The 24,153-nt window shown below is 42.8% G+C and overlaps 1 protein-coding gene across 1 annotated transcript in view; it reads right to left on the reverse strand.

Moving 5' to 3' along the window:
- Positions 1–1,109: 1,109 nt before the first annotated feature.
- Positions 1,110–24,153, reverse strand: part of efr3bb (EFR3 homolog Bb (S. cerevisiae)) — a 56,207-nt gene continuing 33,163 nt past the window's right edge. The window contains exons 7-24 of the mRNA XM_038962268.1: positions 18,798–18,947; positions 15,237–15,371; positions 12,666–12,744; positions 12,144–12,279; positions 11,728–11,889; positions 11,405–11,516; positions 11,275–11,329; positions 10,943–11,115; positions 10,521–10,596; positions 10,226–10,387; positions 9,873–10,004; positions 9,713–9,780; positions 4,606–4,733; positions 4,170–4,261; positions 4,038–4,086; positions 3,763–3,869; positions 3,542–3,591; positions 1,110–2,471 (exon numbers count right to left, since the gene is read on the reverse strand). Of these exons, the coding sequence (XP_038818196.1) occupies positions 2,366–2,471; positions 3,542–3,591; positions 3,763–3,869; positions 4,038–4,086; positions 4,170–4,261; positions 4,606–4,733; positions 9,713–9,780; positions 9,873–10,004; positions 10,226–10,387; positions 10,521–10,596; positions 10,943–11,115; positions 11,275–11,329; positions 11,405–11,516; positions 11,728–11,889; positions 12,144–12,279; positions 12,666–12,744; positions 15,237–15,371; positions 18,798–18,947 (1,972 nt within the window). The 3' untranslated portion in view covers positions 1,110–2,365. The remainder of the gene's footprint in view (positions 2,472–3,541; positions 3,592–3,762; positions 3,870–4,037; positions 4,087–4,169; positions 4,262–4,605; positions 4,734–9,712; positions 9,781–9,872; positions 10,005–10,225; positions 10,388–10,520; positions 10,597–10,942; positions 11,116–11,274; positions 11,330–11,404; positions 11,517–11,727; positions 11,890–12,143; positions 12,280–12,665; positions 12,745–15,236; positions 15,372–18,797; positions 18,948–24,153) is intronic.

Raw genomic sequence — 24,153 nt, forward strand, 5'->3', positions numbered from 1 at the left:
AGATATTTCCCTTAACTATGGCTAGTCAGTGCAATCTAAAATGATATTTATAGATCTATACACAAAAAAAAAAAACGAATTTACATCATGTTTATAGCTAGATATGTAATGTACTTCTCTGTATACACACACACAATCTTAATTTGACCCTGCTTCTCACAGCAGGAAAATAATCCAACAGCAACAGGAAATGTGAATTATAATTATTGGACATTTTTGTAAGGGTTGATACATTTTTCGTTAGGTCAAATCAAGTCACATTTTTAAGTGGAAATTACGAACTTTAGAAGCCTTTTTAACCCTTGAATACACTACAATTACCATTTCCTGCGACAACCGAGAGATAAAATTAAGATAGCAGATCTGTATATGACAAATAATAAAGTGGGTTGATTAATTAGTCTATATGGGTCGTTCAACAAAATGAGCACCTTTTGAAATTGTGCATCAATATTCAATTTTAAAAGCCTGTTATAGTCAATGAAGTGCCATTTTTTATAGACCATATGGAGAACTAAATAAATATTTTTGTATATGAATAAAGACTTGCTAAAGTGCAAAAATTCTGCATTTTGACATGTCCTTCCATGCACCCTCTGACTTCCAGGAAGATTTTAACCTACTTAACCCCACAAAAGTTTTCACCATCAAAGCCCTTGTTGCTTTGACAAAGTCATTTCTGAAGATGATCATTTATTTCATGTGATTAGTGATTCATTTTAAGGTAAAAAAACAAAACATGTCCCTCATTTTATGGTTAACCCTGTTATGTGAACTGAATATGGTGAAACTATTCCTTTGAAGAAAAAGAAAAAAACATCAAGAAATGTTGAACATCTAATAGTCAAATCATAATGTAAGAGCAGGTGAGCTGGTTCTACTCTTTTTGGCCATTTTCTGGTGTTTTGTGGTGAAAACTGAGTGGGTCGAGCATAACACGTAAACCCTGTGACCCATTCAGACAGGCTAGAAATGTTTTAACAAAAAAATGTGAAGCTTCCATGCAATTGCCCCTCCCTGTTGCACACAACAAGCTTCCAATTCCCTTCTAACGGGATTTATGGCTGATTTAAGATGAAATCGTCAACCCTGTTACTTTATTTGGCACTTAATAGGCTATTACTATATATAGTATTATTATTATTTTTATCTCTTGCTCTTTACAACAATGTTAAAATTAGGTGAAATCAGAAGTTTTTTTTAACCAAGTTCCACATCTCAAAAGGCACCGTATTGATGGAACGACCCATATGCTAGTGTTTGAGTATGTAAACATAACTGTACACTCTTCAGATCCTTACAAAGTGGGAAAGCTATGACTGGTTTTATGAACGGTTGGACTGGTTGAATCTAGTTCTGCTGTCACCTGTAGGGCACTCTCACATTTCGGAGGACAGCACACACGTCACACACTTTAACCTTTGCAGTCAAATCATGGATTAAAATATACAACATTTAAAAAGGGGGTAAAAAATAGAAAATTAAGATAATTTGAGTGAGCATCAAAAGCACTCCCGGCTAACACGCAGCGATACAAAAAAATACTCTGGAGTTCTCACCCCAGAGACTTAAAATAAAAACCTAAAAAGACATGAAAAGCACCAAGCAAACACAATGCACCGTTGATTTAGAACTGAATGGTCTGAGAGCAGGGAGTGGGGACAGTGTTTCAGAAGTAGTCATCCCACTGAAAACTAAAACACTAGATTACCTACATTTTTCATTACAGCCTCTATTGCCAGGTACTTAGCATTGTCCCTTTACAGTACTGAAAAACAAAATAATTACAATACAATAAAACTAATGAGAACATTTGATTATGTTACATTTGGCAATTAGCCATTTTGTTGTTGGTGCACTTTGGGTAGTAATGCATCCAGTGAGGGATAAATTAGGACAACGACTAGACACTAGTAATGGGCTCAAGGGTGGTGTTTAGAGTAGTGGGCATGCAGCAAGTTAATCAGGGGGAAAAGGAGAAGGTTAAAACTGGGGATCACTATGTTCTCTCCTCCCTGTTCTATCCATCCTCAGTCCATCCATTGTTCTTCTCCACGGTCTTTCTGGCTACAGTCTAATCCAAGCCGGTGGCAGTCATATGGGAATTTTTAGGATGGGGGGAGGGGGTCGAGCAAAGGGTGAAGGGTCAATAGCTCACACTGCTGCCTTTTTGTTTGTCTATTTGATTTGTCTGCGATCACAGTGCAAAAAACACATTGTCAGTCATGTCAGTAGCTCTTGACAGAATGAGAATGGGGAGCAGGGGGAACAGGTCACAGTGTCTGTAGTTGTTTTAACACCGAGGGCTGCTGTAGCTCCACCCCCCGTTCCCCTCTCCTCCTAGGGTGACCCCTGACCTTTAGGGCTAGTAGACACAGAGGTCAGGGAACTTCATCTCGTAGACGGGCACCGAGCGGCTCTGGGTCTGGCCGTAGCCTGATGAGATGGTGCCAGACGGGCTGGGAGGGGGTCTGGGAAGGGCAGAGAGATAGAACTTCATCATCAAGAACATGGGGAAGGTGTTCTAAAACATTCCAAATTATGTTGCTCAAGTCATAGAGTGTGCCAGATATTTAACAGGACAGGTTGGAGGGTACAATTATATCATACTAAGTGCCTACGGGAATCCTCTGTTCTCTTGGCATGTGGACTGGCATACATTACAGTGGTGAGAACTATGTATGTGTTTATGTGGGTGGGGAGGGGGTAAAGGTATTAATTCCAATTGATGCTGTTCAAGTCATAGTGTGCCTACTTGTGCCCATACCAAGACTCCAGTATGCACCTAACATTATGATATAATTGTACCCTCCAACCTGGCCTGTTAAAAACATGCAGGTTGGCATTTATTCAGATGAGTAATCTACCAGAGGCTGCACTATAGTGTTCAATAGCTGGCACAGCCACCGTGCCAGCTTAAACCTAACCCTAATACTTAGCCCTAACCTTCAATTAAGACCAAAAAGCACATTTCCGATATAGCCAATTTTGACTCCAGAGGAAACGTCTAAATTCTGCCTCCAGGGCAACACCCTGCCAATAAACGCTAACCTCCGTTAAATATCTGGCTCCTGAGCAACACCATCCCCCCCTCCACCCACACAAACACACTCCTCATGTCTACAATGTACACTCACCTCCATATGTATTTGGACAGTAAAGCTAAAATAAAAAATGTGTCTCTACACTCCAGCATTTTGGATATGAGGCTACAGTAAAGAATCTCACCATTTATTTGAGGGTATTTTCATGTCATAAGTACTGGGACACATTCACTCAGTGTATTAAAGTAGTCAAAAGTTGAGTATTAGGTCCCATATTCCTAGCAGGCAATGACTACATCAAGCTTGTGACACTGCAAACTCGACGGATGCATTTTGCAGTTTGTTTTGGGTTACATTTTCACCCTAAGGAACTGAATGGTGAATGATAACTGAAGAAATGTTCTGAGTGAGTGGATGTTTCTGAGCACTTCTAAAGTGGGAATTACATCATCATAGCTTCTGTTTGGACTATTCTTTCTTTTCTTCTTGTTTCTTACCGGATTGTGATCTCAAAGATCTGATTGAGTTTGCTCTGCAGCAATGTGGCCTGTAAAGAACAAGCAGAGACCAGCATCAGAGTCAGAAATAGAATGAAGCCACAAAATAAAAAATACAAAAGTAAGATAATGGATTGAAAAACTCAACAGTGATATTCAAATCATGCAACGGCAGAATTTAGGTTCTTTAAACATGGGGGTAGAATTATATATTTTTTTACCCTGGCACCGCAGTGGGCAGCTATCTCCTCGAAGGGGGCCTTCTGGAACTTCTCCACCACCTGCCTCCTGCGCTCTCTCTCCTGCTCCTCCATCCCCACACTGTCCACTGAGGAGACACACACACTTCGGTATTGTTGTACTACTGATACAATCACAATGTCCTTGGAGGGACAGATTGATAACGGTCCAATAGAACACATTACTGTCTGCTAACTCAATGTCCTGCTGCCTGACCAAATGACTCATGAGTGATACAGCGCTGATGGGTACTTACCGATGGCGTTTTTCAGAGTTTCAAATGTGATCTCCTCTGCTGGAGTCCTCTGTAGAATGAGAGAGAGAGAGAGTGAGGGACAGAAGAGATGGGGGACATTTTTGGTGTGCATGTGTTTGTGTTTCTCCTTACCTCCTCTTTCTCTGGGCTGTTCCTAGACTCTACCTCCACCTGTAGTGAGATAGTCTCTCCAATGCTCTTCCTCTTGGACAGACGGTCCTCGTCTAGAGAGAGCACAACAATTTAGCTGAAAAATGACCCACGATGAGTACAATGGCTTGGGATTAAAGAGGCAATCTGGAATTCAATCAACAACAAAGTGGTCACCCAGTGACGAAGGTACAGTACACACTATTAACTCAGGTGCATTGTAGAAGAGGTGCAATTCACCTCTTTTTTATTTCCATTCACTCTACAGGCATGGATCAAAACACAGGCTGCGTGCATCGCTGTTCCAAAGGTTAACCATTTCAGTTGGATTACTCCTCATCACCCATCCTTTTTGAAGCTACTGATCTTAGTAAGAGTTGAGCACATGTTCTCATGCAAGTTGAAAGGTGCGTGTTACCTGTGAACTGAGGGATGTAGGGTGTGGCCAGCCTGTCTGTGTTGTAGCCACTGCCCCCCAGGACTTCTGTGATCTTAGACTGCTGGAACAGAACATCCCCCTCCAACTTCTCCAGAGAGGCAGGGAGCCTGGGAGACAGGAAAGAAGAGACGCAGAGCACAGAGACCGAAGACAAACGGTAAGAGAGATGGGGGAGAAGAGAGATGAAAGAAGAGGGGGACAGGACAGTGACAGAAGACATGGAAAGACAGAAGGTAGATCAGAGAAGGACTAAACGAGAGGAGGCTTCTCCATTTACTCCAGATCTTATTTACTCCACATCTTAAAAGACTGGGGAGATGAAGTATGACAGCAATATATGGAGGAAAGTAACCCTGCATCCATAAGCTGCACCGCTTTCATCTGTAGAGTTCACAAAAGCCTTGAGGAAGTTCACAGAGCGACAAACAGCAAAGAGCACACAGATACACACACACACACACACACACACACACACACACACACACACACACACACACACACACACAGAACTTAGAATAGCTCTCTTTAAATGCATCACTAAAAGGATTTACGGGTTGAGACGAAAAGGAAGGAAGGTCTGTTAAAAGCTGTGTTGACTGTGGCTGAATGCTTCATGAATCATAAGTGAAATGTCTTTCTAATGGAAAGAACACAAGAGGGCTGTGGGAAGAGCAAGAACTGAGTAGTGCTGAGCGATTAGTGAACTTCGAGGTCGGTTCGATTCAAAATTGATTTGAATTGGGGTGAACGCTGTAACACAGAATAAAACAATGAATAAAAGTCCCATGTTGGTAGTGACTGCCCATTACTGCTTATCACTAATTAACCATAATTTATTCACATTACTTTACAAAAATATTTCAGTTGTTGTGTATATTACATTTATTTTAATTGATTAATTGATTATTTCATTCTAAGTCTCATATCTCATATCTATAGAGCTTTGGCCTATGCTGTCTGACAAAAATCACAATTTTGTAGTTCTTCAAAGTAAATAAGGCATAACTTTTATAATCATGTATTTTCAGGTAGATACCTCGCGGCGCAACAGCTGCTCTATCTCCTCAAAATCTTGCATCCTTCTGTTTCTTCCGTAGGAGGCATAAAAGAAACACAGACCAGACAAGTAGATGCACAATGGATTATGCTTATTGTAGTTAATTATCACATTTTATGCGATAAACTATGTAGAATATTGGCCTGTTGGAAACTCCCATCGCACAGTTAAGGCTGGATCTGATTTATCTCTAGAGAAACTGTGCAATGTGTGAATTAAGCTTGCAGAAAAAAAGAGAACGAAATGGAATTCAAAATAATTGAACCAATGTCGGTCAATTAGTTGTTTAAAAAAATTTAAATAACAAACATTTCGGTTAATCGCTCAGAACTACCACTGAGACCTATAATATAATATCATACAGTGCCTTCAGAAAGTATTCATACCCCTTGACTTATTCCACATTTTGTTGATTTAAAAAAAATCATAATAATTCTTACCCACCTACACATAATACCCCATAATGACAAAGTCAAAACATATTTCTTTTTTGGCAAATTTATTGAAAATTAAATGCAGAAATATATCATCTACATAAGTAGTCACACCCATGAGTCAATACTTTGTAGAAGCACCTTTGGCAGCGATTACAGCTATGAGTCTTTCTGGGTAAGTCTCTAAGAACTTTGCACACCTGGATTGTACAATATTTGCACATTATTCTTGAAAAAATTCCTAAAGCAATTTTCAAGTCTTGACATAGATTTTCAAGCCAATTTAAGTCAAAGCTAACTAGGCCACTCAGGAACATTCAATATTGTCTTGGTAAGCAAACCATTGTATATTTGGCCTTGTGTTTTAGGTTATTGTCCTGCTGAAAGGTGAATTTGTCTCCCAGTGTCTGTTGGAAAGCAGACTGAACAAGGTTTTCCTATAGGATGTTGCCTAGATGTCCACCACTATGCTTGACTAGTACTCTGTGTTGTGTTGCATTTGCCCCAAACATTACGCTTTGTATTCAGGAAATGAAGTCCATTTCTTTGCCACATTTTCTGCAGTTTTGCTTTAGTGCCTTTTTGCAAACAGAATGCATGTTCTGGAATATTTTTTTCTTAGCTTCCTTCTTTTCACTGTCATTTAGGTTAGTATTGTGGAGTTAACTACAATCTTGTTGATCCATCCTCAGTTTTCTCCTATCACAACCATTAAACTCTGTAACTGTTTTAAAGTCACCATTTGCCTCAAGGTGAAATCCCTGAGCGGTTTCCTTCCTATGAGGCAACTGAGTTAGGAAGGACACCTATATCTTCATAGAGTCTGGGTGTATTGATACACCATCCAAAGTGTAATTATTAACTTGACCATACTCAAAATGTGGGAAAAGTCGTAGGGTGTGAATACTTTCTGAAGGCACTGTAGATGCAAATGAATCACTAAATCACACAAAATAATTAATACACTTCAGAAATGACTGTTAACGCAACAAACGTGAGCAAGAAAAAGGAGCTGAACGTAGACTACAGGAAAAGGAGGACCGAACACGCCCCCATTCACATCGACGGGGCTGTAGTGGAGCGGGTCGAGAGCTTCAAGTTCCTTGGTGTCCACATCACCAACAAACTATGATGGTCCAAACACACCAAGACAGTCGTGAAGAGGGCGCGACAATGCCTATTCCCCCTCAGGAGACTGAAAATATTTGGCATGGGTCCCCAGATCCTCAAAAAGTTCTACAGTTGCACCATCGAGAGTATCCTAACCGGTTGCATCACCGCTTGGCATCCGTAAGGTGTTACAGAGGGTAATGCGTATGGCCCAGTACATCACTGGGTCCAAGCTTCCTGCCATCCAGGACCTTTACACTAGGCAGTGTCAGAGGAAGGCCGAAAAAAATGGTCAAAGACTCCAGCCACCCAAGTCATAGACTGTTCACTCTGCTACCGCACGGCAGGTGGTACCGGAGCGCCAAGACCAGGTCCAAAAGGCTCCTTAACAGATTCAACCCCGAAGCCATAAGACTGCTTAACAGTAAATGAACTGACTACCCAAACTATTTGCATTGGCCCCCACACATTTTTTTTTATATACACTGCAGCTACTCTGTAACGCTCGTCTTCCTCCTCGTCTGAGGAGGAGCAAGGATCGGACCAAAATGCAGCGTGGGTTGAATACATAATAATTTTAATAATATCAACGAAGACGAAAAACACTTGATAAACTACAAAACAACAAAACGACGTGAACAGACCTGAACATGAGAACATAAAACATGAACGCACGAACAGGAACGAACGAACGAAACGAAACAGTACCGTGTGGCGAACAAACACAGACACAGCAACAATCACCCACAAACAAACAGTGAGAAACAGTCTACCTTAATATGGTTCTCAATCAGAGGAAACGTAAAACACCTGCCCCTGATTGAGAACCATATCAGGCTAGTTGAATGAACCCAACATAGAAACACATAACATAGAATGCCCACCCAGCTCACGTCCTGACCAACTAAACAATACTAAACAAAGGAAATAAGGTCAGGAACGTGACATACTCGCTGTTTATTATATATGCATAGTCCCTTGTACCCTACCTACATGTACATATTATCTCGACTAACCTGTACCACTGCACATTAAATCGGTAGCCCCTGTTTATAGCCTCGTTATGGTTATTTTATTGTGTTACTTTTTCAAACTTGAGTTTATTTAGTAATTTTCTTAACTCTGATTTTCTTAAAACTGCATTGTTGGTTATGGGCTTGTAAGTAAACAATTTACGGTAAGTTCTACCTGTTGTATTTGGCGTATGTGAAAAATACAATTTGATTTGAAAATAACTAGGGCTTTACAATGATGGTGAAAACTAGGGAGAAATTGTGGGTTTAAGTGGGTTAAAATCTTCCTAGAAGTTACACAGGGTGCAATATTGGGGAAACATTTCTACTTAAAATATCAAAGGGACGCAAAAGGCACTCGTAGTAGAACAAACCATATCTACATATACAAAAATATAAACACAACATGTGCTGTTCCCATGTTTCATGAGCTGAAATAAAAGATCCCAGAAATGCTCCATATGCAAAAACAGCTTATTTCTCTCAGATTTTGTGCACAAATTTGTTTACATCCCTGTTATTGAGCATTTCTCCTTTGTCAAGATAATCCATCCACCTGACAGATGTGGCATATGAAGTAGCTGATTAAAAGGCATGATAATTACACAGGTGCACCTTGTGCTGAGGACAATAAAAGGCCACTCTAAAAATGTGCAGTTTTGTCACACAACACAATGCCACAGATGTCTCAAGTTTTGAGGGAGTGTGCAATTGGCATGCTGACTGCAGGAATGTCCACCAGAGCTGTTGCCAGAGAATTTAATGTTCATTTCCCTACCATAAGCTGCCTCTAATGTCATTTTAGAGAATTTGGCAGTACGTGCAACTGGCCTCACAACCGTAGACCACGTGTAACCACACAAGCCCAGGACCTCCACATCTGGCTTCTTCACCTGCGGAATGATCTGTGACCAACCACCCGGACAGCTGATGAAACTGAGGACTTTTTCTGTCTGTAATAAACCCCTTTTGTGGGGAAAAACTAATTCTGATTGGCTGGGCCTTGCTCCCCAGTGGGTGGGCCTATGCCCTCCCAGGCCCACCCATGGCAGCGCCCCTGCCCAGTCATATGAAATCCATAGATTAGGGCCTTATGCACACTCTTGGCACTCTCTCGGATTTGTTTAACACTTTTTTGGTTACTACATGATTCCATATGTGTTATTTCATAGTGTTGATGTCTTCACTATTATTCTACAATGTAGAAAATAGTAAAAATAAAGAAAAACCCTGGAATGAGTAGGTGTGTCCAAACTTTTGAATATATATATATTATTACATATTTCTGCCATTGGCTCAATGACTGGAAGTCTATGGGAAAAGCTAGCATGTCATTGTGCAAACGCCATTACCAAACACCCCCTCTCCCCCCTCCCCCCACTACCCTCGTCACCACTGCTGTCAAAAAACCTAGGGGAAACACAGCTTTACCTATACCAATCTTAACAAATACCAAAGTGATGTAAACCTACTTGGGGTTTTCTATGAAGACATCCTCAGGGAGAAGGAAGGGTACCTCCTTCTGTCTCATCTCAATCACCTGGGAGGGAGTGAGCAACACACAAGTCATTCATTAGAGGAGTCCTACATCTGCACATTGCAGGCAGAGAGTGGTCTGATGCACACAGGTACCTCGTGTATGTGCTGACAGAAGGTGGGGACGGTGGTGAGTTGACAGATGAGGTTGAGGTAGGCAGCAGAGAGGGCATGGACAGCACAGCGGTTATAGACTGACAGAGACTCCTCATTGGTTTGAGCCAACTCCTACAGGAGAGAGAGAGAGATCACACTGATAACCTTGGTCCTGGGAGGCTTAAATGTGAGTGAGTGAGTGTGTGTGTGTGTGTGTGTGTGTAGTTACGAGTATATGTGTTTGTGTGTGTGTGAGTATGTGTGTGTGTGTGTGTGTGTGTGTGTGTGTGTGTGTGTGTGTGTGTGTGTGTGTGTGTGTGTGTGTATGTGTGTGTGTGTGTGTGTGTGTGTACCTGCAGGGCCAGGGCCAGTCTGATGAGGTCCACCACCACCTCTTCGTTGGCCAGTTCCATGCTGATGAGGGCCAGCAAGGTGTAGAGCGTCTCAAAGTGCTGCGGACCACTGCTCTGCTCCTTACACGCCAAGTAGATGTGGCGGTACAACTGCTGTGCATGCTGGGAATTAGAGAAAGAGAGGAGAGTGAGGCAGGAGGGGGTGGCAGATGGAGAGAGGGAGAGAGAGAGAGAGAGTGAGGAAGGTGGAGAGAGATGGTGATAGAGAGAGCAAGCTGGTGATAGAGAGGTTTACCTTTTTCATGAAAAGGTTGTCCTGTCGAGAGCACTTATCCACTTTCAGTTTGAGAACAGAGATATCTGATATAATGCTGTAGGAGGAGACAGGAAATTAGCATTATTATATGGACAGATACAGAGAGAGTGAAAGCATAGCGCAGTGCTTCTGTAAGGACAGGTCAAGAAGACAAGATGCCTCAAAATGACAAGTGCAAGCCTGAGGAAAGAATGATAGTGACAGAGAGAGAGAAGGGATGACAATCAAAGAGAGACAAAAGCCTGACAGTGAGAGTGAAAGATAAGGACAGAGGGATAGAGAGAAGGACAGAGGGATAGAGAGGTCTGTCTGAGGGGCAGAAATAAAGACAGATTGGGGGGAAGCGAATGAGAGAAAAAGTGAAAGAGTCACAAAGAGCTTGGCCTGAGGAGTGTTCTGACCTGATGCTGGAGAACTTGGGTGTGTTGTCGTGTCTGTCTATAACACTGAGGAGGATGGTGAGCACCAGCAGTCTGACCTCCGGGTCCTCCATCAGAGAGAAGGACAGCAGCGGCTCCAGGAACGAGTTGGGCAGCGCCGTCAGCATGTTGGTGGTCTGGAACCCTGTCGTCACCTGGGGAGAGGGAGGAGAGAGCGTGGGGAGGGGAGGGAGGAGGAGGAAGAAAGATTTAAAGAAAGAAAGAGGAAGATTGATGTAGGCCAGTTGACAGAAACCTACACATGCACACAGAGTTTGGTGACTACTGAGAAGTCTCTAATGTTAATGTCTCACCTGAACCAGTGACTTCAGCAGCATGATCTGGATCATCCTGGTCCCTTCACAACCCCTTCAAATAAAAAGAGTTGTCAGGAAAGTGTGAGAGTGTGCGTGAGTGTGCGTGTGAGTGTGTGTGTGTCCTCACCCTGAGCCTGCGTTGGTGAGTGCGGGGTGTACCCCTGGTACAGGAATCTTGCCCATGATGAAGAGCATGACCTCGGAGCGCTGGTATGTAGGGAGGGTGTTCGCAAACGACCCTGGAGAGTTACAAATAGTTCAAATGAAAGTCAATATTTTGGTAGTTATAGATCTTGAAAACTTGACTGCTGACATGCAAAACATTTTGGGACTATATCAGCAATGGACTAATGAAACAAATACCAAACATTGTTTTTGGGTGGAATTTTTCTTTAAGGAGAGACTGGCTGCAAATCTAGTGTGTGTGTGGACAATCACACACACACTGACCAATAGTCCTGATGACGGCTTCCTGTAGCTGTCTCTCCTCATGTGTTTTGATGATCTTGATGCCAATGTTTCCGCTGGCGTCGTAGGAGCCAGTCAGCTCGTAGTCCACACTGAGACGCAGCTGCCTTAGCAGAGTGTTAAACACCTCCAACACAGTGGGGCCTGACACACACACACACACACACACACACACACACACACACACACACACACACACACACACACACACACACACACACACACACACACACACACACACATATTAGAGAAAGAACCCCATACACTTTCAATGATAACACACCTCTCTCTGGTGGACAGATTATAATAGTGAATGAAGTGTGAAGAAAATGTGATCTGGACACGCAAGCCAGGACAAGGTGTGTGTGTGTGTGTGTGGCAGACCTCTATCTACCCACCTACAGAGCCACTGGAAGCAATGGCTGCAGCCTCCAGGAGGACCTCCACTATCCCAGCACGCACTGTGGCTGAATTTTTACTGTTGGCATCCAGGTGACCTAGCAGCTGCTGGATGACCAGGTGAGAGTGCTGCGACTGGAGGATGGGGAGAAAGTGAGAGGGAGCGAGAAGGAGCGAAACAGGGCAAGAGGGAGAGAGAGAGAGAGAGAATTAATTTCAAACCACTTTATTGGGTCAATATAAAAACAGCCGTACATCAAAGCAACACAGAGAGTGGGAGTGAGAAGTAACTAGGATTTCAGTTGAATTGGGGTGAAAGTATGAGGTTGTTCTGAGAGATGGGGGAGGATACAAAAAGCACTTTAGGTTGACTGACTTTTCTGCTATTTGACCATCCAAAGGTAACAGCTGCCAGAGAGAGAGGGAGGGAGGGAGCGAGAGAGGGAGGGAGGGAGAGAGGGCGGGAGGACAGAAGGAAGGAACGGAGAGAGTGAGGAATAGAGGGAGTAGAAGTGACTCACCTGGATAGAGTACATGATGATCTTAAAGCAGCGGACTGCAAAGGTCTTCCCCTCCCACAGAGAGTGGTTATCTAAGTGCCTGGAGTGAGAGAACGAGCGTGAGAGACAGAACAGAGACAGAAAGAGTCAACGTGAAAGTTACAAAGTACAGACAGAAGAAAGACAGACAGAGAGAGAGATAACTGGCTGTTGACAGAACATTCCCCACAGAACCATGCTGCATCTTAGTCACAATGTGACAGCGATACACCGCACTAGTCCACTAATACACAGCACTAGTCCGCTAATACACAGCACTAGTCCACTAATAATCAGCACTAGTCCACTAATAAACAGCACTAGTCCGCTAATACACAGCACTAGTCCGCTAATACACAGCACTAGTCCGCTAATACACAGCACTAGTCCGCTAATACACAGCACTAGTCCGCTAATACACAGAACTAATCCACGAACTAATCCACTAATACACAGCACTAGTCCACTAATAAACAGCACTAGTCCACTAATAAACAGCACTAGTCCACTAATAAACAGCACTAGTCCACTTATAAACAGCACTAGTCCGCTAATACACAGCACTAGTCCACTAATAAACAGAACTAATCCACTAATAAACAGCACTAGTCCACTAATAAACAGCACTAGTCCGCTAATAAACAGCACTAGTCCGCTAATACACAGCACTAGTCCGCTAATACACAGCACTAGTCCGCTAATAAACAGAACTAATCCACTAATAAACAGCACTAGTCCGCTAATACACAGCACTAGTCCACTAATACACAGCACTAGTCCACTAATACACAGCACTAGTCCACTAATACACAGCACTAGTCCGCTAATACACAGCACTAGTCCGCTAATACACAGCACTAGTCCGCTAATACACAGCACTAGTCCGCTAATAAACAGCACTAGTCCGCTAACACACAGCACTAGTCCGCTAACACACAGCACTAGTCCGCTAATACACAGCACTAGTCCGCTAATACACAGCACTAGTCCGCTAATACACAGAACTAATCCACGAACTAATCCACTAATACACAGCACTAGTCCACTAATAAACAGCACTAGTCCACTAATAAACAGCACTAGTCCACTAATAAACAGCACTAGTCCACTTATAAACAGCACTAGTCCGCTAATACACAGCACTAGTCCACTAATAAACAGAACTAATCCACTAATAAACAGCACTAGTCCACTAATAAACAGCACTAGTCCGCTAATAAACAGCACTAGTCCGCTAATACACAGCACTAGTCCGCTAATAAACAGAACTAATCCACTAATAAACAGCACTAGTCCGCTAATAAACAGCACTAGTCCGCTAATACACAGCACTAGTCCGCTAATAAACAGAACTAATCCACTAATAAACAGCACTAGTCCGCTAATACACAGCACTAGTCCACTAATACACAGCACTAGTCCACTAATACACAGCACTAGTCCACTAATACACAGCACTAGTCCGCTAATACACAGCACTAGTCCGCTAATACACAGCACTAGTCCGCTAATACACAGCACTAGTCCGCTAATAAACAGCACTAGTCCGCTAACACACAGCACTAGTCCGCTAACACACAGCACTAGTCCACTAATAAACAGAACTAATCCACTAATACACAGCACTAGTCCGCTAATACACAGCACTAGTCCGCTAATACACAGCACTAGTCCGCTAATACACAGCACTAGTCCGCTAATACACAGCACTAGTCCGCTAATACACAGCACTAGTCCGCTAATACACAGCACTAATCCGCTAATACACAGAACTAGTCCGCTAATACACAGAACTAGTCCACTAATAAACAGCACTAGTCCACGAATAAACAGAACTAGTCCACGAATAAACAGAACTAGTCCACCAATAAACAGCACTAGTCCACCAATACACAGCACTAGTCCACTAATAAACAGCACTAGTCCACCAATACACAGCACTAGTCCACCAATACACAGCACTAGTCCACTAATACACAGCACTAGTCCACCAATACACAGCACTAGTCCACCAATACACAGCACTAGTCCACCAATACACAGCACGAGTCCACTAATACACAGCACGAGTCCACTAATACACAGCACTAGTCCACTAATACACAGCACTAGTCCACTAATACACAGCACTAGTCCACTAATACACAGAACGAATACACTAATACACAGAACTAATCCACAGCACTAGTCCACTAAGGCACAGCACCAACGCGCAGCACTAGTCCACCAACGCGCAGCACTAGTCCACCAACGCGCAGCACTAGTCCACCAACACGCAGCACTAGTCCACCAACGCGCAGCACTAGTCCACCAACACGCAGCACTAGTCCAAAGTACTAGTCCACAAGTCCACAGCACTAGTTCACAGCACTAGTCCACAAGTCCACAGCTCTAGTCCACAAGTCCACAGCACTAGTCCACAGCCCTAGTCCACAGCCCTAGTCCACTAGTCCACAGCCCTAGTCCACTAGTCCACAGCCCTAGTCCACAGCCCTAGTCTACAGCCCTAGTCCACAGCACTAGTCCACTAAAACAGAGGGGACCAGGTCTTACATGAGTACTGGTGTGACAGCGTTCTTGATGTTGCCGTAGGCGGCCCGTCCCAGCAGCTCTCTGAAACAGCGCTCCGTCAGCTCTGCCGGACTCTCCTTCTCTTTCTCTGACGCCTGCAGGGGAGAGGGGGAGCGGCTAGAGAGACCGAGAGAGAGGAAGGGAGGGTGAAAGGAAGAAGGTGAGAGAGACCGAGGGTGAAGAAGGTAGGACGAATGAAGGAGAGGGAGAGAGGAGGCAGGGAGAGAAGGAGTAAGAGAGGAGGCAGGGAGAGAAGGAGTAAGAGAGGAGGCAGGGAGAGAAGGAGTAAGAGAGGAGGCAGGGAGAGAAGGAGTAAGAGAGGAGGCAGGGAGAGAAGGAGTAAGAGAGGAGGCAGGGAGAGAAGGAGTAAGAGAGGAGGCAGGGAGAGAAGGAGTAAGAGAGGAGCAGAAATATATTTGAGTCAACGAAAACACTTTCACACGCTTTCGACACACACATAAAAATCACACAAACAAGGGTGTTGTGTCCTTGCTGGCGTATACCTGCCTGAGGCACTTTTCCCTCTCTGTTGCTGTTTGTAATGAGGACAGAGTGTTTATGGTGACTGCACTTGAATTGGTGAGCGTGTATGCGTGTGTGTGTGTACACGTGAATGTGAAAGAGAGCAAGAGTGTGTGTGAGCATAAAGTGTTAATGTGCTTGTGTGTATGTGCAACAGTATGTTTGTATAATTTGCATTGAAGCCCTCTTCTCCCTCCCTCTCAGGCTTTCCATAGTTAAAGCGTTCTCCTCAGCTGAGCGGAACTCTTCTCTGTTCTACTCTCTTCCACGCCTGGCATCAGGTGGTCCTCCAATAACATAATTTATTAACCACACACGCCTTTCTTCTCGCCCCCCCACCACCAGCACCACTGAAGAAGAGGTCATGGGACTTCCCGTCTCTGTATGGGTCCCATCTCTGTAGAACTCCCTCATTAGCAGCCATGCTCTTACTGTAAACGCCCCCGAAAATATTAGATATCAAACATGCAATTGTAAATTATTCAAAACAAAACAAAATCTGCCACAACACATGGATAGCAGCATTTTCATCTATTCAACATGTTGGTAATGTTGTATGAAGGTAGAGAAAATAAAACGATATGTTCCTCACCATTAATGAACCAATAAATACACCAAGAGAAGGTACACAGCAGATTGGTATCAGCGACCTTTCAATAAGCCTAGCATTTCCTTAACAAGTTAAAAACAATCAGTGAGTGACGAGATAAATGTCTCTAATTATGTCCTCACGTTTACCTGTATTTATTTATTCATTCTGCAAGTCCGCTGAGAGAACAATCTCTTTCTTGTGGGAGACCTATTTCCAGCCTTACAATAAATGAAGATTTCTAGTTTGAATGTCCTTTGAATTACATGATCAAAGGAAGACATAACCACATTGTAGAAGTTAATTAGCTAGTGTGCTAGCCCCTGCAGGCCTACTAGAGCTGGCCGATAAGGACAAAAAATGATATCACGATAAACTGACAGAATTTTTTACGATACTGATAAATTGAATGATAAATGTATAACATGAAATGTGCACCGGTAACTTCTTTATATTACCATTAAAACGACTACTACTGGCTACTTTGAATGATATGCTTTCAATTGTCCTGTTAGCAATAGTCCATATGAGCAGACTTCTTTCCTTTCTAACGCCACAGTCCTCTAATAAAGGCTACACAGATGACACAATCGCTAGTGCGCGCCACACTGCTCTTTCCCACTGGGACAAAAGGAACACTACAGAAACTGGAGGGCTGAGCACGCCCCCATTCACATCCACCGAGTTGTAGTGGAGACGGTCGAGAGCTTCATGTTCCTCAGTGTCCACATCACTAAAGACCTATCATGGTGCAAACACACCAACACAGTCATGAAGAGAGTACGACAACGCCTCTTCCCCCTCAGGAGGCGGAGAAGGTTTGGCATGGGTCTTCAAATCCTCATAAAGTTCTACAGCTGCACCATTGAGAGCATCTTTACTGGCTGCATCAGTGCCGGTAATCCTTGTATATAGCCTCGTTATTGTGTTTCTATTTTCTTTTGATCTATTTGTAAAAAAATATATAATAATTGAACTGCATTGCTGGGAAAGGGCTCGTAAGTAAATATTTCACGGTAAAGTCTACAGTTGTTGTATTCAGTGCATGTGACAAATACAATTCAATTGTATTTATCGTGGTTATCGATATCAGTAAAATGCCTGCGATAAACGGTCGGTTCTGTCGGTATTGATCATTTTTGGTTTATAGTCCAAGCTCTAAGACCTACTGCTGTTGTCTGTGGCCAGTAATAATAGTTATTAGCCAGTATCATAGTCCCAGTACTACTGCTGTTGTCTGTGGCCAGGAATAATAGTTATTAGCCAGTATCATAGTCCCAGTACTACTGCTGTTATCTGTGGCCAGTGATAATATGGAGAGTTCAGCAGGAGAGCTATTGGAGGACACAGCAGGACCAGACAGGGGACTGACGGATCTACTGAGGCCTAAGGAACAGAAGGAAATGGCCTAGGCTCTTTCTAGGTTAACTGTTTGCACCATCTTTCCTTTGCTGACTATCTTTCATTCTTTCTCAAAAAATCTGAGGCTCTCTCTCTCTCAATTCAATTTCAATTTAAGGGGCTTTATTGGCATGGGAAACATATGTTAACATTGCCAAAGCAAGTGAAATAGATAATAAACAAAAGTGAAATAAACAATACAATTTAACAGCAAACATTACACTCACAAAAGTTCCAAAAGAATAAAGACATTTCAAATGTCATATTATGTCTATATACAGTGTTGTAATGATGTGAAAAAAGGGAAAATAAATCAACATAAATATAGGTCTCTCTCTCGGATTTATTGGCGTCAGTGTGATTCAGTGCATGTGGAGACCTGCCAAAAACTGGATGGAGGCAGTCTGGCTCTACACTACCCTCTCCATCCCCCTCTCCCTCTCCCAGCATCTCTGCCACATTGCTCCCTCTTTCCTCTCCAGGACTCATTTGCTCCCTCAGTATTGTAGATGCATTTAATTATTTGTCTCTATCTTTCTTAATCACTTTGAGTCAATCATTACCTACCTCTCTCATCTTCTCTTCCTCCATTCCTTTCCCCATCCCTCCATCTCTCCCCCCCTCCCACGTTTACTCTGTTTGTCCTTGGATGCAGTGCTGAAGACATAGCCTTGAGGTAACTGGACTGTCAGTGACATCAATCACAGATGAGTGGATAACAGCTGGCTGGCAGTGTCAACACAAACACCACCTGACCTGGACTAGCACACATGCGCAACCACCCACCCAAAGCTACAATGACTCATCAACAGCAACTCCACTCTCCAGTCCTTGTAGGCCTGGACTTTCAAACCTCTCGCTCACAACATGGATGAGCTATTTGAACATAGACATATGTCTTCCTGTCAGGCGGTCACTTCTCTACAACCTCTTCGTAGTTTTCTAATATAATTAACTACCAAGGAAACTGTTACTAATGACCCTGCCCCTGACCGCTAGCCTCTTGATAACCCCTTACATTGACCCCTCACCTCTCAGTGCCCTCTCCACTCTGCAGGTTGAAGAGCAGTGAGGGAACGATCTTGTCCATGTGCTGGGGGTCCCAGATGTTAGACTGTAGGTCATCATTCACCGTCTTCCTCACAACCCCCTGCAGACCATTTATCCCAGCCATACGGATCCTGTAAAGAAGAGAAAGGGGACAAATGAATGAATCAACTAACCAATTAGTCAGTCTCTTGATATTAATCGAGGATAATTTAATCTTAAAATCACTCTCCCCATCAGGAAGATTTGTAACAAAGTAATCAAGTATAAGACAGTACAGGTACATCGATCAATATCTACAATAGGGCTGATCCCATTTAGTCAACTGGTCGATTGTTCGGTCGATAGGCTGTTGGTCAACCGAGATTTCTTTAGTCGAGCAGTTTTTCATGGCACACGAGACACCGGTCTGATTCACGCCCTTCTCAGTGGACTAATCCATTGAGGAGGCCGCGGGGATGCCATGGTCCAAGAATAAGAGGAGTTTACCGTTCTCATTATCGGAGTGGACACGTTGTTTCCAGGGCTCACAACCTTTGCTACACTTGTGAGAAACAAGATTAGGATTATTTCATTCCATTTAGGAGTTTTGTCAATTTATTCATTGTCCTTTGTTTGGAGCGCTCCTGTCAATGTTGAGTACATTTACATTTGAGTCATTTAGAAGGCACTCTTATCCAGAGCGACTGACAATAGTGAGTAGTGAGAATACATTTGTATTTTTTTGTACTTTTTCATACTGTAACGACAAGCACCTGATTACACATATAGAAGTATGCCTAGGCAACCTGGCCTGTGCGCAAATGTAAGTCTATAAATGTGCCCATTTGGGGATGTCTGATAGTATTTCTGATTGTCTTAACTCACCACCACTAAATCAGTTGTGGAGCTTCTCAAAGTAATTTTTTCTTCACCTCAATTAGCAAGTAAACAAACTGTTTTTAGAATGACAATAGTTCCTCTAGGGCGGACCCCGTTTAGTCGACTGGTCGATTGTTTGGTTGATAGGCTGTTGGTCAACCGAGATCTCATTAGTCGAGCAGTAGCAAAAAATTATTATAATAATTTACATTTTTTACATTTTAGTCATTTAGCAGACGCTCTTATCCAGAGCGACTTACAGTAGAGTGCATACATTTTATTACATTTTACATACTGAGACAAGGATATCCCTACCGGCCAAACCCTCCCTAACCCGGACGACGCTATGCCAATTGTGCGTCGCCCCACGGACCTCCCGGTTGCGGCCGGCTGCGACAGAGCCTGGGCGCGAACCCAGAGACTCTGGTGGCGCAGCTAGCACTGCGATGCAGTGCCCTAGACCACTGCGCCACCCAGGAGGGTGGCGCAGATAATCATCATCACGGTGTACAAGAAACCTGTCTGATTCGTGCATGTCTGAGCGGACTGATCCATTGTGGAGGCTGTGGGGATGGCACAGTCCATCAGTCTAAAAAGCCATGGGTGGGCCTGTGAGGGCACAGGTCCACCCACTTGAGAACCAGGTCCACAAACTGGGGAGCGGGCCCAGCCAATCAGAATTAGTTTTTACCCACAAAAGGGCTTTATTACAGACAGAAATAATCCACAGTTTCATCAGCTCTCCGGGTGGTTGGTCTCGGATCATCCCGCAGGTGAAGAAGCCAGATGTGGAGGTCCTGGGCTGGTGTGGTTACACGTGGTCTGCGGTTGTGAGGCCGGTTGCACGTACTGCCAAATTCTTGGCTTATGGTAGAGAAATGAACATAAATTCTCTAGCAACAGCTCTGGTGGACATTCCTGTAGTTAGCATACCAATTGCGCGCTCCCTCAAAATGTAGGCATCTGTAACATTGTGTTGTGTGACAAACCTGCACATTTAAGAGTCGTCTATTATTGTCCCCAGCACAAGGGGCACCTGTGTAATGATAATGCTATTCAGCTTCTTGATACGCCACACCGGTCAGGTGGATGGATTATCTTGGCAAAGGATAAATGCTCACTAACAGGGATATAAACAAATTTGTGAACAAAACTTGAGCGAAATAAGCTTTTTGTGCATCTGGAAAATGTATGCAATCTTTATTTCAGCTCATTAAACATGGGCTCAACACTTTATATGTTGCGTTTTATTTTTTTCCTGTACACACACACACAACACAGTAGCAGTCAAACCTTTGGACACATCTACTCATTCAAGGGTTTTTCTTTATTTTGACTATTTTCTACATTGTAGAATAATAGTGAAGACATCAAAACTATGAAACAACACATACGTAATCATGTAGTAACCAAAAATATATATATTTTAGATTCTTCACAGTAGCCACCCTTTGCCTTGACAGCTTTGCACACGCTTGGCATTCTCTCAACCAGCTTCACCTGGAATGCTTTTCCAACAGTCTTGAAGGAGTTCACACATATTCTGAGCACTTGTTGGCTGCTTTTCCGTCACTCTGCAGCCCAACTCATCCCAAACCATCTCAATTAGGTTGAGATCAGGTGATCGTGGAAGCCAGGTCATCTGATGCAGCACTTCATCACTCTCCTTCTTGGTCAAATAGCCCTTACACAGCCTGGAGGTGTGTTTGTCATTGTCCTGTTGAAAAATAAATGATAGTCCCACTAAGCGCAAACCAGATGGGATGTCCTATTGCTGCAGAATGCTTTGGAGCCATGCTGGTTAATGGTTAAGTGTGCCTTGAATTCTAAATAAATCACAGACAGTGTCACCAGAAAAGTACCCCCACACCATCACACCACCTCCTCCATGCTTCACGGTGAACCACACATGCGGAGATCATCCTTTCACCTACTCTGTGTCTCACAAAGACACGGCAGTTGGAACTTAACATCTAAAATTTGGACTCATCAGACCAAAAGGACAGATTTCAACCGATCTAATGTCCATTGCTCGTGTTTCTTGGCCCAAGCAAGTGTCTTCTTCTTATTTCTGTCCTTTACTAGTGGTTTCTTCGCAGCAATTCAACCATGAAGGCCTGATTCATGCAGTCTCCTCTGAACAGTTGATGTTGTGATGCGTCTGTTACTTGAACTCTGTAAAGCATTTATTTGGGCTGCAATTTCTGAGGCTGGTAACTATAATGAATTTATCCTCTGCAGCAAAGGTAACTCTGGGTCTTCCTTTCCTGTGGTGGTACTCATGAGAACCAGTTTCAACATAGCGCTTGATGGTTTTTCAACTGCACTTGAAGAAACGTAATGATGGACTGTCGTTTCTCTTTGCTTATTTGAGCTGTTCTTGCCATATGGATTGGTCTTTTACCAAATAGGGCTATTGTCTGTATACCACCCCTACCTTGTCACAACACAACTGATTGGCTCAAACGCATTAAGAAGGAAAGAAATTCCACAAATTAACTTTTAACAAGGCACACCTGTTAATTGAAATGCATTCCCGGTGACTACCTCAAGAAGCTGGTTGAGTGTGCAAAGCTGTCATAAAAGGCAAAGGGTGGCTACTTTGAAGAATCTAAAATATTTGATTGTTTAACACTTTTTTGGTTACTACATGATTCCATGATTGTTATTTCATACTTTTGATGTCTTCACTATTATTCTACAATGTAGAAAATAGTCAAAATAAAGAAAAATCCTGGAATGAGTAGGTGTGTCCAAACTATTGACTGGTACTGTATATCTACAGAAATTAGCCTGTTTGAGTGTTTGTTTAATATCCTACTGATTCCGTGAGCTCTAAGCTGTGATTTATTTAACTGCGATTTATTTACGGGGGGTTCTCATCATATGGCACGCTTGCTGCTATTTTGGCTGCGTGGTGATAACATTATTTTATGTTCCTAGGCTACATGTATGAAGTATTCAACATATTGATTTAATTAAGGGGTATACCTATGCTAAGATCAGTATTTCTAATAAAATAGTTTGAGTGCATCAGATAGCCAGATGTATTTATTTATTTTAGGCTTACGCCACGTTTTAATTGCACTGTGCAATCAATATTGACCAAATAGCCTACAAGTTCTCTTTCTGTTTGACCTATTCCGATATTTTGATGAGAAAAACGTAACAAGCAGTGGACATCTGATGCGCTGTTCGGGTTGGTTGAGCCAAACACAGAGCATATTGGACTGATCTTGGAATTATTTATATGTGCCCTTTCTGTAGGTAGGCCTACTGTAAATTCACTAGGAACGTATCTCCTTCCATTCCCATAAAGGGTTAAAGCACCCCTGGACCATTATAATAACTTGTATCGTTTTAGAATTAAATGAGGCAGGTTGATGTAGCCCTCTCGGTGAATCTAAACAGCGCGTGCATGATGGTCCCGGGGTGGCTCGTGACATTCTTCTATACCCAAAGAGGAAAGGGAATAATGCACCCCTCAGCCTTTCTGAATTCTAAGAGAGAAGAGGCCTATGTATGTTGCTGTTATTCCGAGCGTGAGGTCCTGTTGGTTATTCCGCTTTATTATAGACTGACTGCACTCTCACCAGAGCAGGCCTATAGTATAGTTTAAACATTTCCTGCACCGCATAAACTATAGGCCAATATTGAGGTTGCCTAACTAGGACAACACAATACTTTTCTGTTCAGCCATGTTTAGAGTTTATTGTCCAACCATGTTTATTGTTTTATTGTCTAAAATGTTTCAGAAAAATATCTATACCTGAATTTTCTACATGTGAATTTGTGGTTGTCTACAGTAAAGCCCTTGGAGAAAACGAGGGTTCACCTGGTTCAGTATTTTTAGAGAGAGTGCCATGCAGCAGCTCCCCCAACCAGAGCGGACTGGTATCTCAAGTGATTCTCTGCCCCATTTTAACCCATCTGGATTTTTACATAATTTTTAAAAATCTTTGAATTACCCTAGTTTGCACCTCATTTGATATTTTCAAAATACCAATAAAGTTGTCAGATAAACAATTTCACAAAATTTGCTACGCTGTAATAAAGGCTTGAGACTTCTTTTCATTATAACAGCCTCTCTGGTATTATTCATAATTTATTTAGTGTTGTTTACACTGTTCCAAATTGCCAGACATTGTTTATAATAATAAATAACCCTCCTTTTCCTTGATCTCCTTATTTTTTATTATCATCATCATATAATAAGAAATGTCATTATCATTAGTATGCTTAGTATAACCACCACCAAGCTACAGGCCTAAGAGTGATTCTGTTTAGTATTAATACCGTACTTAGGCCTATATTTCAATACTTATATACAGTTGAAGTCCGAAGATTACATACATTTAGGTTGGAGTCATTAAAACTCATTTCTCAACCACTTCACAAATGTCTTGTTAACAAACTATAGTTTTGGCAAGTCAGGTAGGACATCTACTTTGTGCATGACACAAGTAATTTTTCCAACAA

The sequence above is a fragment of the Salvelinus namaycush genome, chromosome 24 (assembly GCF_016432855.1).
Source record: "Salvelinus namaycush isolate Seneca chromosome 24, SaNama_1.0, whole genome shotgun sequence".
Lineage (NCBI taxonomy): Eukaryota > Metazoa > Chordata > Actinopteri > Salmoniformes > Salmonidae > Salvelinus > Salvelinus namaycush.